The 20,599-nt window shown below is 40.2% G+C and overlaps 1 protein-coding gene across 1 annotated transcript; it reads left to right on the top strand.

Annotated features, from left to right (window-relative positions):
* Window positions 1-16,866: 16,866 nt before the first annotated feature.
* On the top strand, window positions 16,867-20,599 carry LOC137106979 (interferon gamma 1-like). Its single transcript, XM_067491068.1, has 4 exons — window positions 16,867-17,078; window positions 18,050-18,124; window positions 19,125-19,394; window positions 20,179-20,599. The coding sequence occupies exons 1-4, from the start codon at window positions 16,953-16,955 to the stop codon at window positions 20,278-20,280; spliced, it is 573 nt and encodes a 190-aa protein (XP_067347169.1). The 5' UTR covers window positions 16,867-16,952; the 3' UTR covers window positions 20,281-20,599.

The following is a 20,599-nucleotide window of genomic DNA, read 5'->3' as shown; positions in this document are numbered from 1 at the left end:
GGCCCTGATACCCTCCGTGGGACTCAGTGAGGGGTCAAACCGGGCCCAGCCGCACACTTACTTTAACTAGAAAAGCATCACATTCTCCTGTAAAACCACCCGTAGCTTTTCCCTGACCCAGCTTTGAGCTTCTGTGAGATGATGAACAGCTGTAGCTACAACAGGAGGCTTGTTTTTGGCTCTTGCTGTCTCGTCCCTGTGTAACTACAAATTCAATGTTGCAGTGACAAAATGGAAGCTTCAGCTTCATTGTCCTGGATGAGGAACTCTTCACAGGCAGGGAAGAACACTTACATCCAAGTGGGACACACAACATTCGAGCTGAAAAACTATTATTTAATAAAGTAAACGATTCGGAGTTCAGATCATATCTGCTGGAGGAGATCTGGAAAAGCAGGTTGACCACGATTGCAATCTCTTTAGTACAAGCAACAAATGATCAGTGAAAAAAATGATCAGTGGAAAATCCTCCAGGTTCAGTAAAGACTTGACGCCGTGCACTTGGCTCTGTTCACGTCTACGTGACAACACGTCAGGATCACTGAGTCTTTGAAATGTGGAAATTTTCCTGTTCTTACTTCCAGGCGCATGCAGCTCCTGTTCAGCGACATTTCTCTGCAGCTGTTTGTGTAGCACCTCACGTTTACCGTGCCTCTGTGCTGTTTGAGGAACTAGGAGCACCCGGCAAAAAAACCCACACAATGACAACATGGAACTCCGTGGAATCCAGCCTGGATCTTCCTGCTCACAGAAGACCATGTTATATTTGGAGGACTGTTTCAGACTGTTTCTTCCCTGTGATTGTTGTCCAAAGGCCTGGGAAACGGACTTCTAAACCACACTGTTCCAGTTTTTGGCTTGAGCAGCGGCTTTCGGAAACTGCCGGCACAGTCACAGTTTCCCAGTCAAGTCCACAGCCTACTTAAATGTGACTGTTGAAGCCGCCGTGCCGCCAGCAAATGGCTAAATGTGATCAGTCATCACAGATATTTCACGAGAACTCTTCAATTGCTTTCTGGCTGCAGGCAACGATTATGCAGCTGATAACAATCTGTAAAAAATACTTTAGTACAAGTAGGCATATGGAAATATGAAGGAAATGCTCTTATCACAAAGAAAAGTCCCCTTTGACTGTTTGACTCAACTAGCAGTGAACCGTATGGAAAGATTAATGTGAAAAGATGTACTGGAGATTAAATATACTTACCACCGAACAAAAGACAGTTTAGTTTACTTAAGAAAATATTGAATAGTCCAGCTGATAACAATTCAAATGTCTCAAATACAATGTACCGAAAGGAAAAACGATCATATGTAAACTTTAGATTCCCTCTAACATGAGCATTTCCATCACTAATTAATCTCTCAATCATTTATATATAACTCATTGGTCAAATATGAATAAAGTAAAAATACCCATCACAACTTTAGAGAGCTGAACATGACTTTTATATTTTTTCTGTTAGTCAAAATCCTGCTAAATAATCTACTTCTTCTATAATAACTGATGTCATCTGGAGGCCTTTTTCAGCTCGAAGCAGATATATCTCGATATAGGAAAATCCATTTATTTGCTCAAACCCTGAACTAAAAGAAAAGAAAAAAATTAAAGAATAGCAAAAAAAATCTGTGAAGGCGTCTTATAAGATTATTCAGCTGTTTCACTGTTTTGTATTTCTGTAACTTTCAGAAACTGATGATTAGACATTAACGCCCACTTCAGAGAAGATACTGGGTTTGATCTTTTCCCTTCCGTTTCCTCTTCCGTTTGTGTCACTTTTCATGTGAACTACCAGTTGGAGCTGTGCTCAAATTAATGTTTTCACTCAAGTTCCAGTTAACATGCAAGTTTGTCCAGACTCGTACTAATCAGTTCCTCCATGACTCGAAATGGACATTTGTGCCAGATTTAATAAAATTCCAGCTTCCAGCGGTCGAGCTTTCTGTATGAGAATGGACCCAAGTGTAAACCCAGTGAGAGCGACTGTGGTTATAAAGGTGAACTTTATTCTGAAATGGCACGGAAAAGGAAGAAATAACAAATTTACTAAACTTAAGAACTAGACTGACAGATTGTAGATTCAGAAAACAAAACACGTAATGTTTGAATGTATGAAATGACTTTACCATCATTACCCAATGGTGTCAATTAGCTGATCTGTAAGCACATAATAATTCAAACATGTTCTCGTGTAAAGACATAAACCTCACTGGACAATACGTACAACAACCAAAAGATGCATGAGTGTGGAAAACAGGAGACGTGTTCACGTGACATATTATTTCCAGTGATTTTCAGCGGCAGTCTGTGTTCATTTAGCGCCTAAACTGATCCCTCGTGTCTTTGCGCTTCTGGACATTTGACTATTTGGGGGGAAAATAGTGTCACACCACCATGTCAGAAAATAGTAATTTGTACCAATGTGTTAACAGATGCACTCATTCTTCAGCACCTTGGCACTCGACTGCATACGCTGATCAATTTAAAGGAATCCAGTTTACCTTTGTATGCACCTTCACGGACCTTGTTACCTTGAGGTCCACATTAGTTAGACGGTACATTGGGGGACAGAAAGGACTCTTCTGTTCCTTTATTTTTGTTCCCTTGTGCGAGACAACAGCTTTTAACTTGTGCTGGCCTCAGCTTAACGTCACCCGAGCTGCGTTTCCCTACAGAATTTGTTGGGCGTGACAATTAGTGTCACGTAGGACCCAGGGTTGCCTTTCCCATGCACTTCAGGGTCAAACCACCACAAGAAAGATTACTCATGTCAGACGTGCACCCTCGGTAAACACACTCAGTAGATGTGTTTAATGAGCTGCAGCGTCGGTAGGGCGGCTTGACCTGGTTCTGACTACCAGGAACTACTGCTGAAACACACACACACGCGTCTAAAGGCTCCTTCATGTCAGATCAGAAGCAGCTCAACACAACCTTCTTCGTTGGTGCCACTGTGCTGACATCTTCGGTCTGAGTTTAATCTGGGTCGAACGAGGACTCGACGCTTTCTGAAACCCGCCGAGGCGGAAAATAAACCTTCAGAGTCTCTGTTTCCTTCAATGTAGCAACCTAGTTTTATCTGACCGCAAAATCTAAACACCAAAACCAGACCGGACACGGTGATGGTGACGGGGGAAGTGACATCAATGCAGCCACTGTAGGAAGTGGGACAGAGGAGAAGAAGTGATGAGGTTAAGATTAGGACAAGGAGAAAGAAAGGAGATATAGGAAGAATGATAGAAAAGGAAACCAGATTGGGAAGGAAACAAGGAGAGAGAGAAGGAAGAGAAAGATCCTACGAGGAAAAAGAGAGAAAAGGTTGAAATATACAGGAAGGAGGAGGAGGAAAAAGGAAGGAAAGGGAGTATGCTGGCATTGAAAAAAGAGGAGGAGGATAGAGCATAATGAGAAAGGAGGTGAAGAGCAGCAGAAAGGACAACAATTAGGGAAGGAGATGAGAAAGGAGGGATGCAGAGTAAAATGAAGGAGAAGAAAAAAATGAAGACAAGAATGAAGGAAAAGACCAGTATAATGTCAGGAACATGGGGAAGAGAAGAACACGGAGGAGAAATAGATGAAAGGAATAAACGGGGGATGAAGATGGGAACTGGAATAGGAGGTGAAGAAGATGAGCATGAGAGGAGGGAAAGCAAGTTCAACTAAAAGGAAAAAGGAGAAAAGGGCTGAAAAGTAGCGGAGGAGAGATGGAGGAGAAATCAAGTCAAAATGAGGAGGAAGGTTCAAACCCAAAGCCGGGTTTGACCTTAGTGTGAGACGTTGTGTCCTTTAATGACGACAGTAATGTGACGTGTGGTTACTACAGTGAGAAGGTGGCTGTGTGAGTTTGTCACACATCCATCCATCCATCCATCAATTCGTCCATTCGTCCATCCGTCCATCCATCCATCCATTCATCCATCAGTGCGTCCATTCATCCATCCATCCATCCATCCATCCATCCATCCCGACCTCCTCTGCTGACCTTGTCGCTCTTTGTACCCATCACCCATCCATCAGGCCTCAGGTCATATTTTGTCGCCTAATGATCACATACATTAATTCAATTTAATTCAATTCAACTTTATTTATATGGCGCCAATTCACAACAAAGTCATCTCAGGGCACTTTACAGAATAAAGTCAAGACTATAAAGATGTATAAAGAGAACCCAACAATTCCCCCTGGAGCAAGAGGAAAAACTCCCTTTAACGGAAGAAACCTCCAGAAGAACCAGGCTCAGGGTGGACGTCCATCTGCTTCGACCGGTTGGGGTGAGTGGAAAGTGGAGAGAGAAAAGAACAGAGCAACAAAAAGCAACAACAAAACATCGGGCAGATCGGTAGGACCAGTAGCTGCACGCTGGAAGACACACAGCTTCAAAGCCAGGGGACACCTGCAGAAAGGGACAGAGAGAGGGGGACAGAGGAGGACAAAGACAACTACGGGAGAGAACACACACAGTGGTGACAATTGCGGGGTGAGAGGAGAGGAGAGAGGGACAAGAGGAGGAAAGGATCAGAGTTCACTGTGAGCATCATAGCACTCGAGTCTCAAAAGACAGTTTGTCACACGGACTAATTAAAGCCATGTAACTATGTGCAGCTTCATGCAAAGCACCTGTTTGTGAAACGTGCAGCAAAAGTTTTTTTTTTTTTATGAAAAGTAGCTCAAAAATGAGCTTTTTTATATCGTTTCCGTCACGGTTGCTTTTGTCATTGTTGAAATTAAGGTTTCATTTACGTTTCCCACTGTAGACTGTGAATATTGGAATGAAGAATTAAAAAGGTGAGAGGAGGAAGAGGAATCCAGGAAAGAACAGAGGAAGTTGACACAAGCCGGTTACTCCTAGACCTTTGTAGCAAGTGAGTCAGCAATATTAGGAAATTTCTGAAATAGGAGATGAGAAAAAAGAAAGCAGAGATGTGGTAGCGGTGACAGAGATGTGGGGGGGGAGTAGAGGAGGAGGAGATATAAAAGGAGCTCAGAGGACTGAGTCTGTCAGTTGACAATGTTTCTCCTCCCCATCAGGACGTCTGTTCTCGCTCTGCTCATCGGCCTGGTCCTTGGGCTTGTTACCATGGTGACGGCCGAGGACGGGCTCACCTGCCGGCAGGAGATTCCCTCCGAACTGATCCGAAACCTGTGGAGCCGGACCAAACAGCTGATTGATAAACTGCCGGTAAGATTTCGAGACGTCTGATTATCATTATCCATGTCAGTGTTCACTTATTAATGCCTCATTCTGCTAATCAATGCAAACTTTTATTGCTTCTAATCAACTATCAACTATCAATCAATACTAACTTTGATTGCTTGTTTTTTAAATCAATGTACCAGTTTAGTCTCAGGTAGTAATAATTATTGATTAGTCTGCTAATCAGTGCATCAGTTTTAGCTCCGATTGATTGTGTGTCTGGTAATAATCACTCATTTTAATTAATGATCAGATACAATTGGTATTGATTGAGCTGCCAATTAGTGTCGGTCAGTTAAGAGAACAACTCTTCAATCAGTCCCTCCAAGATTTCACTGACCGTTTGTTGCAGCCTACAATTGTATCTATAAATTTTTAATAACCGATAACGATTAGTCTGTCACTCATTGTGAGATGCTTTATATGTAAATCATATTCCTTCTCAGCCGGTCTGTCAATCACCTTAGTCAGGTTACTAACAAATAATGACTGAAATAACTTGTGTTGATTAGGTTGCTAATCGCATGACAATTTGCTATCAATGAAAGTGTCAATAATATCACTTATTGATTAGCCTATCAATTAGTATTTATTTATAACTGCAGGACAACAATAATCAATTATTCTAGGTGTCAGTACGTTAGTTTACTATAAACTGTTGGTAAAAAATTGATGTCCAATAATTGCATTAATTATTGTTTAGAAGCAGTTATGATTGATTATCTTAGAGTTTTGATCACACATAAATATTCCCCACTGATCAGTCAATCTATTTTCACTTAACTAATCAATAACCACTAATGATCACGTTTTAGGCTGTTTTTACTATAAGTTATTGATCAGTGTTGGTTATAGATATAAAAAATATGAATTTGTAAAGGAAAATGACTCAATAATCAAACCCTGACAATCAGGCACTTTTTTCAAAATAAAGGTTTCTTTCATATACAGTGCTTATCTGGTCTCATCTTCACAGATTTAAAAATGACACAGTTTCACATCAGCTCTTAAAAATTCATATTGGTGAGTAATATAGTGAGGTAGTATTTTCACGGGAAGTGAAAGTGTGAAAAGCTGCAGTTTTTCAACCAGATCAAAGGATCAGATCAGATCAAAGCTGCATGTGAAGCTTCTTTTCCCTCCCAGCTGGAGAAAACGGAACAAATCAAATAGTTTTAGTGCCGCGAAACATTTACATACTGTTACTAATACTAATACTACAGCTACTAAGGCCACAGCTCCTAATTTAACAATTGATGCAGAAAAAAATGCATTTTTCTAACTATACCACATTATTGATGATATTACCACATTTACAAAAGTCTCTCAGTACTTCTTCAACCATTGACTTCCACCACTTTAGCTACTGATGATGTTCGTTAATACAGACTCATTTTTGATATTACAAGTCACTGTAGCACTTTGTAAGTGGAGGACATTGGGTTTGATTGACATTGAGGGGACACCTATTATTGTCCTCACGTGCTTTAAAAAGACTCATGAAAGTAATGTGTTTTTCTGCAGAAAGAAGAAAACTTCTCAAGGCGAATGAGACTGCTGCCCAAGTTTTGCACCAACTGTCCTGAGGTCAGTAAATGCATCACTTGTCTCTTTCTGGTCTGGTGTCTGGTTCTGAACAGCACCGGCCGAAGTAAATGGTTTGCTGCGGTTTTAGCTCCCAGACATGGACGTGTCCCCTCGGTCAACCTCAACCACAACCACACACACAACTGATCTTCTGTTCACGGCCCTAACGTCCAAACCCGTCTCCACACTGTCTCCGTTTTGGAATTTCTTCCCACAGACACTGACACTCGCTCTAAGTCACGGCAGTGACTTACAGCAGTTTACAGACAGGTTTAACTGACATACCTGTTCTCTGGTGCGTGCGGTGAGGCAAGTATTCAGTAAGCTGACGCTTTCCTCGATGTGCCGCCATTGTTGTTTCTTTAACCCTTGGGGTCGTTGATGCGTGAAGAAAAAAAAGCCCTTGGACTGTCCTGATGTGTTGTGTTGTACATGCCATTACTGCCAGCAGCTGTAGATGTGGGTTTTCCCGCAGAGCCTCGTGTTGGGCGTTCACACATCTTCCATATACAGAGGTTTTCTTCTGTGGGAGTTATCAAGTTATCATGTTGGCAAACTCTTCAGAGATTTGTGTGGCAGTGTTGGAGTTTAAATCCCTGCTAGTGGCCTTTAGAAAAGCCAGCTCACCGCATCAGCTCAGACTGAAGCTTCTGAACAAACTAATTGCCTTGAAATGTTGTTCTCACAGTCCATTTCCCTTCATATACTTGTGATAGTTTATGACTAAATGCTGACATTGCCATCAATGTTTTACCTGCCAAGACTCAACAAACTCTGATGAAATACTTCAGTGTGAACCAAAACTAACCCTCACTGGCTTCGTTCGTTGCAAGCTGCTAGAAGCAGGAGTTTGTAAACTGTGTTCTGTCTCCTCCTCAGCTTGCTCTCGGCTGGCTGGAGATAAGGGAACTGATTGACGTCTATCAGAGGAGCGTGTTCAGCAGGGAGGTCGTCCAGAAGCTGCTGCCCAACCACTACAACGACCTGCTCTACCGACTGCAACACACCCTGCAGTACTGTGTGAGTACACACGCACGCACACACACACACACACACACACACACACACACACACACACACACACACACACATCGACAAAGTGTGCACTCTCACTCATTCTTCTGTTGTTTATTTACAGGTTTCTTCCACTGAACGTTCTGTTTGGTTCCAGATAATCGAGAGGCTGGAAAAGAAAATTAAAAAGGTTAGCAAAAGTACTAGTACTACTACTACTACTACAGTTTCTGCTGTTTCTGTCCACAGCCATTGCTCTGACTGTGCTGTCCTGGGCTACTGCATAGTCCCAGCATCAGTGCTGGTCTTAGCATTTTTCACCTTTTCTGTTTGAGCTTTTTGCCACATGCCCTTCAGTCATGGCTTTGGTCGTTTACTTGCATCGTCCCTGAAAAAGTAGCAAACATATTAAACTACTACTACTATTACTCCTGCAAGTGGTACCTCTACAGTTGTACCACGACAGCTACTAATTGAGCTTCTGTAATAGTAGCAGGGATAGTTCTTCTGATACTACTACTGCTCCTGCAACTAGTACTACGACTGTCTATGGGGAGTTCCCAGTTTTATTAATACGACTGTTCTTACCTTTGCTGCTACAGTAATTCTGCTCGTGCATCTGCTGCCAGTATTAAATAGAATAATAATAATTTATGACTTCAGCTGATGTTGCTATGGTTACTAATGTTACATTTACTTCTAATACTAACGGCTGCTTATTTTGGTACCGATGCTAATGCCGCTCCTAGAAAGTGAGTGCACGTACTCTTACTGCTTTAAGTACCAATGATGCTACTGCCCATAATACTACAAATACAACCACTGTAACTTGTAGTACTACTGTGCCAGCTGTCACTACTGTTATCATTCGTGGTACATTTGCTAATACTGACAACAAAATGTGATTTTCAGCATGATTTGCCTGCCAGTTAAATATCAAATGTCAGTACAGTAGCCTGTGCAGTCAGTAGTAGTTATTTGTGATGCCATTCTGGGCCATAATGAGAAAATGATAAATAAGCTTTATTTGTTTTTTTTAATATTAATACTATGTAGCAACTTTTGCTTTTTAAGTATAAATACTAGATAGTCACTGTGCACGTCTTTCTGCAGAGGAAAAGAGATGAAGGAGCACTGAAGGCTGTGGGAGAGTTCACATTCATCCTCAGGTGGATCGATGACCTAGCACATCACCACAACCTATAGATCAGCACCATCATCACCACCATCATCAGTATTGTCGCCATCGCTTCCACCAGCGATTTCATTTAATTTGACTTCCAGAAAAGTTGTGTCAATCTCCGTGAAGGCCGCCGTGTTCTTTGTGTGGCAGAGTATTAATTTGATTCGTGGATGCAGAAACAAACTGTGTTCACTGACGGGATTTCTGAGTTATCCCTGACAAACGTGTCTGTTTTTAATGCCGAGCTGCCTGAGGCCTGAATATTATCGCCATTCACCTCATTCGCCACAGCGGAACATTGTCAATTTACCTCATTGGTTGTGAAATTTTTCACTAGGTGCAACACCACAATTTTGGTGTCTTTTTACTTTTTACTATCAAAAATAGGATTCAGATGTTTGGCAAATCTTTGCATTCTCTTCTTTTACTTTGTTACACAACTGAATATGGCATTTATACTTATTATCTACTAGATGCACTGACTGAGCTCCGCTTGTTATAAGACGCTATATTTAGCAGGATATGTATCAGCCGTACAAATAGTATCTTCTGAACAGAGTGAGTGTTGATTACGGTTTTACATTTGTAGCAATGTAGCTTTATTTGCAAAATATTATTATTTTGTTTTAGAAAATATTTATTTTCTTTAAGTGACAGTTTCACAATATTAAAAAAGTACTTGAAACTTTAATATATTGAATTCAAACAAAATGAAGAAAAATATTTTTGTATTAATTATTGCTTTATAAATTGCTGTATAAATATATTACCATGTCTATGGGAATTTGTGTTGTTAAAATAAACAACTTCAACCGTTGACAGGCGTTAGTTTCTACTCTGAGTTTTGACTCCATCTGCTGGGCAAAATGTATTACTACAAATATGAATATTTATACAGTTTGGGGCAAAAGTTTGCATCACCTTGTTTTGAAATGTCAAAAAAACTAACATTTTTCTCATTAACAAACTATTTTATGCACATTCAGCTAAACAGAAATAAATTAAAGTTACTTAATTTACACCAAGTATTTTTTGATTATTATAGAAAAAAAGAGCTTCCCCCTACAGGCCATTTCAAAGGTTCTTTCATCATCAGAAGTAACAAAAATGGACGATGGATGATAAAACATAAAATTTACATTGGTGCAAAATTTTGTGATATCTGTGATAAACAATGGCTAATTTACCTCAACTCATTTCTAATTAGAGGAATGTGCTAAAGTTAGTTATTAATTATTGGTTTTATTCTTCTTGCATTTCAAAATAAGGGGATGCAAACTTTTGAATCCATTTCTTGATGATAGGAAAGAAACTAAAAAAGACAGAAAGAATATGAAATGAAAAGACAGACATGTAAAGGGCTTTAATGAAAGAAAAGCGGCCATGTTTAAAAATGAAGAGTGGATTTGACAAAATCAAATCAAAAATAAAAGAAGAAAAAGACAACACATGATATTGGATGAGGATTCGGGTTTTCAGATTTTAGATCACAATTCAGTTACTGAGTCAATGGAAGTTTTGGAAGAGTGGAAGAAAAGCTGAGTCAAAAACTGCTTTTTCACCTGCAAGTGGAAATTTATGCAAAACCACTGAAACCCACTGTTAACGCTCTGCTCCTACACGCTGACACAACACAAACTCCTGATCATTCATCATTGTCATCATCGTCGTCTCTGCGCTGAGTCAGCCCCACATCTGCTTATTGTCATTATATGGGGGGGGGGGAGCTCTGATCGAGAGGAGAACAATGGCTGAAAACACCTGTTTCAGACACATAATATATATGTACACGTTATATGTTTGCTGTTGTCTTTTTGGTGTTTTCAAACGCTGCATACAAAGGCCACGTGAAGCAGCCGTGGTCAAGTGCACGAGGAGGTCGAGGCGTAAACCCTCCTGTCACGACCCACAGAGGAGCTACTGTGGCTACACATTCAGTGCTGGCCGAGACAGGTGGACAGGTGTCAGAAGCCAGTGCCTCACAGCGTGAGCGTCACAAGTGGAAAATGAAGCACTGCAAGAAATTCAACTGGTCTGATGAATCACCGTTTCTTCCACTTCACACATGGACAACTGTGTGTGTGTGTGTGTGTGTGTCTGTATATGTGTGAATTGGAACTGACAATTTTTTAGAAGCCGTTCATCAGCACAGAAATCCTGATATGTCACAAATGCTGGTTTTACACCAACGTCTGAGACCATTCAGCTTCTGTGACCAAATTGGAAAATAAATATAAATATATTAAATATATTTATATATTTAAATATATTAATAGTTAATATATTTAATATATTTAAATATATTAACTATCAAGCAGCAGCTCATGGGCCCAACTGGTCCATTTACTTGAAAGTCAAAAAGTTTCAACAAGATGTGACACAAAGGGTCAACAAAGATCCAAAGTGGAGACACAAAAGTAACAAACCAGCAAAAAGAGACATACAAACAGTGAAAACAGATCTAAAAGTACACAATGAGTAAATAAAGACAGACAGAGTGAGAATAAACCCAAAAGTAAACCAGATGCAATGACAAAGAACAACTACACAGAGAGAAAAATCTTTTCTATATGTGGCTCTTGCTGTTGTTGGTGAGGCTGGAAGCTCCAAAGTTTCCCAATATGTTTATGCCAATGCCATCTTGATTTCTATCCACATTTTTGATTTCTTAGCCGCATCTTTGTCGTTGCTAAATTCTGCAGTCAGATTAGTCAGACTGCACGGACCGATTTGTGACTTTGCTTCATGAAAATCACAGGAATTCTATTGAATAAAACTGAATTTATTGCAGCTGGTTTTTGGTTCATGCATTATATTTGGGGAGTGAGAGGTCATGGGTCAGTGGGGACTGACAGTTTTCTCACATCAGTGTACTGACTTTTAGGTGACAAATATAAACACCATTGCAACATAGAAGAGGATGTGGTGGGTATGTGTGCAGATATGTGTGTATTTGTGTGTGGTGGGTATACATTGACAGTTGGGCCACAGGAAAGTCGGGGTTCGATTTCTAGGAAACATAACCTAACCGATTAATTCTTATTAATTTACCTAGAAAGCCAACTGAAAGTGTGAGTCACACTGACAGAAATAATAGAAATCATGCTATTCACACAGATAAATACATACACAAATAAACTTTACTGTTTCGATGCAAAGTCTTATTAGCAACCATATGCAACTGTAAAACAATCAGTAAAATTTGGTCCAAAACACCAAAACAAAACCCAATAAAGTGAAATATATTATGCAGATGACTCACTATTCTATATTTGTGTTTAGCAAGATGGCTTTAGGGTGTAATTGGTAGGTGGCAAAGTAGGGGATTGAAATGTTTGTGGTGTGCTGCGGTGACTGCTTGTAAAATGGAGGGAAATCTGATGCCAGAAACAGAATCTGAGTCAAGCCTCTCCATTATGCTGTGGGTGGGCTTTATATTGTTGCCAAGATTGCTATAGCAGCAGGCTGTAAGAGTTAGCAGTGCGAATATTAAAATACTGAGGTTGATTTAGTATCAAAAGTATGAGCTATATGTTTAATGGGGAATTCCTAGAAATAATTTTCTCCTTACAGTAATGTCAATTTTACCCGCAGTGATGATTCAAGTTTCAGTGTAGGCCTTGTGGTGGCGTTTCCATCTGCAGTTATGATGAAGCCACCTGAAACTATGGCGCTTCTTCCTGTTGCAATGACATTTCTGCTTTAACCAGTAAAACGTTTCTGCCCACAGCGATGATCGCATTTCTTCCCAACTTCGGCATTGCACTGCCAAATGGCTGAAAGGATTTGGATAAGCAACATTAACAGGCAGTTGAATATGTCATTTACCTTTATATTTCTCTTATATCTATACAATAATAGGAACCAGCAATTTCACGTAACAGAAAGTGGTTTCCAGTCTCGCGTGGCGAACCTCATAGCAGGTGGTTCTAAAGTTTTGGCCACCTCATTCATCTTAAATAGGGAGGCCAAAACATTAGAACCATCTGGTCTTATAACTCACGCCAGTAAACCTCCACCACCCACTTTGACCTCCATAATAAACAGAGAGTAGAAGTATCACCTTTCTGACAGTTTCAAGGTAAAAACTGAGATGTTACAACATTGTAAATATAGAATTCATGGCAGAGCTGCTGTGTCGAATAGCATTAGATTGTACAAGTAGCCAGTAAGTGTAAATACATTTGTAGTTGTACAACCGCAATTCAAAAAAAGTTGGGATGTTGTGTAAAACGTAAATTAAACAGAAAGCACTAGTTCGAACCCGCAGCCTCGTGCACCACTGAACCACCAGGCCCCCTGTAGTAAAATTACGAACCTGATATCAGAAAAATATATTGATACTACAAAAGCACCCATCATGAAATATGATTCATTTTCATAATGATTATAATTGCATTATAATAACTTCTGTGTTGATATTTTCTTTGCTTAATGTCCATCCATCTATGATCTTCAGCTTCTCCAGAGTCGGGTTTTGCTGGCAGCGGGTTTAGTGAAGCTTTCTGGACGTCCTTATCCCAGTGATTTCCAGCTCCTCTGGAGGGATTCCGATGCCGTCCCAGGCCAGATGAGATATATAAATCTCTCCAACGTGTTGTGGGTCTGCCACAGGGTCTCCCACCAGCTGAGGCTGCCTGGAAAACGTCTAACAGGAGGCGCTCTTTGGACGTCTAAGCTGGGAACCCTGCCTTTAAGGCTGAGCCCAGCCAGGAAACTCATTTCGGCTCTTTGTGTTCACGATCTTATTCTTTCAGTCTCAACCCAAAGCTCCTGACCAGCTTTGCCTTGTTGCTTAGCTCCTTATATTCTCAGTCCAGTTGTACAAGGACTGCATGGCTCGTAACAACAGTCCCAGCATCCCAAGGAACATGGTTAGAAGCTTACTCCACGTAGACTTTAAAGTTAAGGAATGTGACTGAGGACACATTAGTAGAAGCCTGTGGCCTCCTACAGCTACTGTGTGACCTGCAGACACAAGCCAGAGATCTGAATGCTGCCACAGTCTGTGCTGCCCTCCACGCTGAGGACAAACTAACTTTCTATGGGCCTTTTAGTTTGTATTTTGATGTAGCTTCCAGGTTATGACTTGAAAATGATTTGGATTTCAGGTGCAGTTAAACCGTTCAGTGTCACAGTGTTGCTGCTTTAGTCTGACAGTGAGTCCACAGTGACAGATATTATTAAATGGATAAAACTGCATTAATTAATTAGCAAAAAGATGAAATGGACGACTCACACCGGCTAATGGTAGCTTTCTTCTTACAGTGGTTGTGGTTGCTGGATTATTTTTGAAGTGTAAGTGCACTTTACTGCTTAGGAGATATTCATTTTCAGGGAACAGAGCAAACTGATTACAGCCTTCATTTAGTGAACCTAGTCACACACCGATTAACGAGGCCTTTAAACCCTTTTAAAGATTTACTTAAAGCAAGGAAACCTTTAGTTTAACTGCAGATGTTGTACTTTATTTAGCAGGTGCAAAAGCTAACAGCAGACTATGAAAGTATTTAAAGGATAAAATCAATGCATTAATTAATGCAGCAGTCAGTCAAATGTAACTATTCTTTTCCTAACTTCATTTATCGTTCTACAGCTGGTTAAAGAGTGAAAATAAATCAACATTGTAAAAATGTGTTGTCTTTGTATTGGACTCCTTATTGGACTCAGTCTCCCCGGGTCAGGTGGATTTGGGGTTAATTCTCCGGGTCCCGATGCTCCTCTGGTGGTTTTGGAATTCTTGGTGCAGACTGCAGTTTCTCTCAACCTGCAAAGCCTTAGGGTTTATATTCGCTTTCCCTGCATTAGGTAATACTGACTTTGGATTATGTTCCTCCATAATGCGATTTGAATGAGGTCAGGAGGCCTGTAACTGAGCCCTACAGAAGGTCTTCCTGCTTTCAATTGTTAACTCAGGTACCATCTGTTCATTTATAGAATTTTCACTTCCTTATTCACTAACCTGTGCCCACAATACATATGTTATAATCAATCACCAACCAAAAGGCATTCTGTCATTTCATCTCTTCATCTGAGGCACATTTGAACCACAACAAACGCGACAGCAATATTTTTAGTGACGAGTTCTAAAAATGGCTTGTTGGTGTGATGGTTTGATGCTGCTTTCTTTTTCAGACTGAGGCTGAGAAATCTCCAACCAGAGTTTCTGATGACAAATCTTGTGACAATTAATTAAAATGATTGTACCAGCGACTTCCTGCTGCAGCTTGGACAGCACAACTTTTTGAAGTGTTTTATTTTGGAGGGGCAACTCATTAGCTTGTCTTTTGCTGTGAGCGCAGTTTTATTATTAACTTTCTTTTTCTGTAATTATGTGATCCTGGGATATTTCAGTGGAATCAGTCCTACCAGTGGCTCCCCGATGGTAAAGTGGGTCAGCATGAGGAGTGCGAAAGGTGAGCAGACTTGAATGGCTTTGAGCAAACCTCATATACATCTCCGGTTCCAAAATGTATCTAAAACTGTTGACTTTTAGGTTTTGTCTCGTTGCAGCTATGAGAAACTAACACAATGTTGATTTTGAAACACTTTTTGATTAACAGCAAGCAAAGTGTCACTTAAAAAACTTTTGCCTGTAAAAAAGCTATTTGTGAGCCATTTACTGACAACTCCAGGTGCCAGCTAATTTCTCTCATTTTAATAAAATACAAGATGAAGTTGTAAACTAGATTAAAATTAATGATGATTTTCTGTAAGAAAAGATTAAATCGTTGTAATTTAAATACAACGTCGCTTTCACTGACCAATCAGAAAAGGCCAAACTCTGTGTCACACACTGACATGAAATGCTTCCTCGCACGCTTCTCTGCGACGTCACATGCTTTGATACAGGGTCAGTGATTGATTTGGAATCGGAGGTTACATCTAGCTTAATAAGTCGAAACAAAGTCTTCACGTCCTTATTGAGCGAATGTTTTTGGACACCAGGCCTTTCATACAGTCTGCTCCTCACCGTGTGTGTGTGTGTGTGTGTGTGTGTGTGTGTGCTCTCAAAAGTAAGAAAACTAGTGATTGTAGCTTATAGAAGGGATTTGGATACTTATTGCAGCACTGGATCACATTACTGCCTCCCAAAGAATAAATACGCTGCAAAAGTTGTGGCTCTGTTTGGGTTGATGTTACTAAAATCCACCAAAAAAGTCAACAATTATCATCACTATGCTGTGTCTAAATTACTAATGACTTGGTAAAATGCTTGAAAATGTAAAAAATAATATTTAGCAAACGTTGACCCCGAAAGAGGGGGAGTTTAATGCTGTTTGATGTAAAACAATGTGATGCTCTTTTAGGCCTGTTACTTTAAAAAGTGTTTTAAACCCTTAAAGATGCTTCAGACACGTTGCTTGTGCAAACATTTGCATGCACACAAGCTTGCCTCCAAAATGCATGCACTCACACACACACAAAAGCTAAAGTTTCATAAAGCTCACCTGGGGTTTCTTGCACTCTTTGAAGCATTCATTCACACAAACATCAGTGAATGTTCCTGGCATCACTGGTTAACCTTGGGTTAGCTCGGTGTGCACTGCTACACACACACACGCACGTACACACAAACACACATTTCTATCTACATTTCGATGAACTGGGCTTCGTCTACTCTGACCAGGGAGTCCCCTCATTACCTGTGAATTCGTTTGGTGGATGGAGGTTAATGGAAACCTGACCAGGGAGTCTCCTGTGGGTGCATATTTAGCATCAGCAGTGAGTTTTAGAGGAAAATTGTTGTTGAGGCTGCTCTTTCTGGTGCTGCTGCTGAAAGCCCACAGACCACAGAGATGCACAAGCACACACAGTCATAGGCACACACTTTAACAGACAAGGATATAGACAGCTGTATAAATAGACCCACAGGTCAACTGATTGCACTAGTCACTTGACAAGGCATCGCCACAGCCAGAACGTTCTCAGCTTCCCACAGTGCGATCTACCGTAGGTTCGATTGAAGCTAGATGTCCAGCATGTCTTCAAGCTGCAGTGTTGTGTTTCTACTGGTTTCACTGGGAGTTGCGTTGGTCTTTGGAGCTTGTGTCCCTGAGAACCTGGTACAAACCCATGACTCTATCGCAGATGTGCTCGTGAGTATATCTTTGGGGTTCCACTGGGCTCCATTGTGGATCTTGTATTGTTTTTTTAAGTTTATCGTGAACGAATGTTTTAATCTCAAATTCTTGAAAGAACTTGACTGAATTTTCTCTATTTTAACCACTAAGCGATTAGAGAGGGCTGAATTGACAAATTGTGTTATTTGTGTTAGAATAGTTCTCTGAACAAAGGTTTTGTATAAATCTGATATGCAGCTGGTTTTCTTCGACAGTTTTCTCCACACATTTTGGGTGTTTGGGAGTTTGGGTGGTTGAATTTAAACTTTACATGAGTTACATTATGATATTTGACCAGCTTGCAATTATTTTAGAATCATGAGGAAACACTGCTTCAGTTATTACAGGCTCCAAACAGCCATCACATTAAGACCACTATCAGGTGAATAATATCGATTTTCTCCATACGACAGCATTTGGAAGATATTAGGCAGCAAGTGAACATTTTGTCCCTGAGTTTGATGAGTTGGAAGCATAAACAACTGGAGCAAATCTGACAAGGTCCAAATTGTTAGGGCTAGACCAGTGGGTCAGAGCAACTCCGAAACGGCAGCCCCTTGTGGGATGCTCTCGGTCTGCAGTGGTCAGGTTCGACCAAAAGCGGTTCAAGGATGGAAAACCAGTGAATGTGGGTGATGAGGGCTTTCCTTTGTAGTCTGAAGTAGTAAAGGAGCTACTGCAGCTCAAATAGATAGAAACATGTCAGAACACACAGTTTCCTGGTGATTAGGAGGCTTAACACCACTGACATTCATGGGCTCTCTGACCTTTATTTCTTTTTATCAGTTTTAGAATTTTTGTAATAAATATTAAAGAAATCTGAATCCTAACCTCTTCACCTTTCTGCTGCTTTAAACACGTTCAGTGAAAAACAGTAACAATGTGAATTAAAACACACATTGATGTTTTTTTTATTTACATTTGTTTTTTTTTTGTTTGTGTTTTAGAAGCTGAAAGAGCCTGAGATCGGCAAGAGGCCTCTGTTTGGTTCTCTCATCAAGAGCATCGACACGTCCTGCCAGGTAAAGACAACACACACACTGTGACTACTGTCACTCTACTTTACTGTTGAAACTGTACTGTGTTGCTGTCACCTGTCTCCAGAAAGTCTGATGCATTTACGTGCAGAGAAAATTAACATGAGCCTAGAGGAACACGACCGACGATGAGGAAACCAATGGAGCATTTATATATTTCCTACAACGTTTTTATTTATTTATCGACTTCAGGCATGACGGCTTATGGCCTGACTCCCCCCGGCGATTCGTCAAAGTATCCCTGTCCCCTAACTCCCCAACTCCAGCTGTGGAGGCTGTGCAAGTCGCAAGCCTGTCATAAACTGGGGAGACTTACATTAGGAAGAGCATTCACTTTGAGAACCTGCTCCAAAGCAAAAGAATGGGCCACACGGTCCAGTGTAGCAGCCCTGAACTTAGAAGATAATCACAAAAAGAAAAACCTTACAATACACTGTCAATAGTACAGATGGTTGAGTCGAATCAAATGTAACTTACAGAGCTCAGACAGATTATGAAGCGGCCAGTTACCAGTTACACAGCATGCAGCACCTTCTGTCTTTATCTTTGAATCTTCGGTCAAATGCATGAAATAATAATCAAGTCAACTGTGTAGAAGATACTTTGGGAAACTGTAAAACTAACCAGTTGTGTTTTTCTTATCCTGCTCAGAGAATCAGAAATATCGAAATATTTAATCGCATTAATGCAAAAAGGACATAAAATCCAATATTACAATAAAACGACGCCGCTCGTTTTTTTTTTGTTTTGTTTTTTTTGTTGCTCAATATTAACACTACAAATCCAGACATTTTAAAGGAAATGCTCATTTTAATCAGCCCAACGCATCAATACTAACGTTGTACCAGAATAAATCAGGTTTTCATGTATTGGATTTATATACAGTCATTTCCTCCACAGATCCAGGCTAAAGACTGAGGTCAGTGGGGAATTGTCTGCTACTGTCTAAACCACTGTGTACTAACCACCTTTGTCTCCTCCACAGAAAAAAGAACAAGTCCAGCTGATGAATCTCACTCTGGACATCTACGCACACATCTTCTCGAGCATCCTGCAGCACAATCACCAGCAGCCCAACGACAACAACGGGAGCCCAGCTCTGCTGGAGCAGCTGAGCGAACATTCTAGGCCTCAGGTGGAGCTGGATCTGACGAAGCTCCAGCAGAAGATGGAGAATCTGAGGAAACGCCTCAACCAACTGCACCACCAACAGCCCAACCACGAGGATGTGCTCAGCCAGCTGCAGAAAATTAAGGTAAAGCACACACCTGTTGGTCCTGAGAATTTTCTTAATTCAGAGGTTGTTTACACTCAGTGAACTCACAGTTCTCACTAAAGCTGTAAATGTGGATTAATCCACTCCGGTAAATAATCCCCAACAAACATTTTTTACACATTACTCTACAAAAACGGCCTGTTCGCTGCTGTTTTAGCAAACTAGGACACCTTTTCAAATATTTAATGACAAAGTAGAGTAGATCAGAAAGCAGCTAAACACAGACTATGATTTCATAGCGTTGAGAGAAACACAGTAGACAAGAATGGAATGTTTGAGGAAAAGAGCTATGAAATGAAATGTGCTTGTGTCATTTGAGAATTTAATAGAAAAAGAAAAAGTCTGTAAGTCAAACATTGTGTAGAACGAAGCCTTGGATTCGAGCAGCACCAAAAGCAAAAGTATTTATTATGCAGACTAAATCATTTTCACTTCATTTATGTGGTATTCTTGAAGTATTTTCTAAATTATTGATGCATTAATATTTGCATCACTTTAACGTAAAGCTGAGATAATTTTATTTAGTTGTTTTGCTGCTGCGTAGTTTGTCCTGGGAAATGTACCGTCATGGGACTAAGAACTTGGAAAACATTTCCTCATATAGTTGTTTGTTTTATTTTCTATGATTATTCAAAATTAAAGTTAAGTATCACTTAAGGGAAATATTAAGTGAAGGCACTTGGATACTCTCCTATTAGTCTCCGATAGTCTCCTATAGACCACCTCCTGCTGGTTTCTGACCTCCTTCCTGTCTTCTCTGCAGGTGGATGACCCCCTGGATCAAAAGAAGGCTCTGGCTGAGTTCAATGAGGTCTATCAGGCAGCTTGTGTGATCACCTCCCACCGCTGTGGATCCTCTCACTAGTCCAGCCCTGAAAAGTTTCCACGACAACTAATCATCTCTTATTAGCAACATCCAATGTATTTTAATTTGACGAGTTTGGATTCATTAGGGACATTTTTTCTTATTGTATGGTTTTATCTATAATTCAGTTAAGCAATGTTAGATTTCCATTGTCAATGTTCACTGATTACAGGTATTTATTTTTATTTAAGGGCTCAATTCTCAAATAAGTTCTCTCCGCTAACTTGAGTTATATTTATTTTTTAATAGTTATATACATTATATTTATGATTAATTTATCTTAATTTATTTTTTGTTGTGATTTTAAAACTTTGAATAA

Source organism: Channa argus, chromosome 21 (assembly GCF_033026475.1).
Source record: "Channa argus isolate prfri chromosome 21, Channa argus male v1.0, whole genome shotgun sequence".
In the NCBI taxonomy this organism is placed as follows: domain Eukaryota; kingdom Metazoa; phylum Chordata; class Actinopteri; order Anabantiformes; family Channidae; genus Channa; species Channa argus.
Note: the sequence above shows the minus strand (reverse complement) of the source record. Positions and strands in the feature narration are given on the sequence as shown.

Bases quoted from the DNA above. Each gene is read 5' to 3' on its own strand.
- LOC137106979 (XM_067491068.1), top strand. From the start codon at position 16,953: ATGTCCAGCATGTCTTCAAGCTGCAGTGTTGTGTTTCTACTGGTTTCA. The intron at 17,079-18,049 runs GTGAGTATATCT...TTTGTGTTTTAG, and splicing joins ACTCTATCGCAGATGTGCTC to AAGCTGAAAGAGCCTGAGAT. The intron at 19,395-20,178 runs GTAAAGCACACA...TCTTCTCTGCAG, and splicing joins GCCAGCTGCAGAAAATTAAG to GTGGATGACCCCCTGGATCA.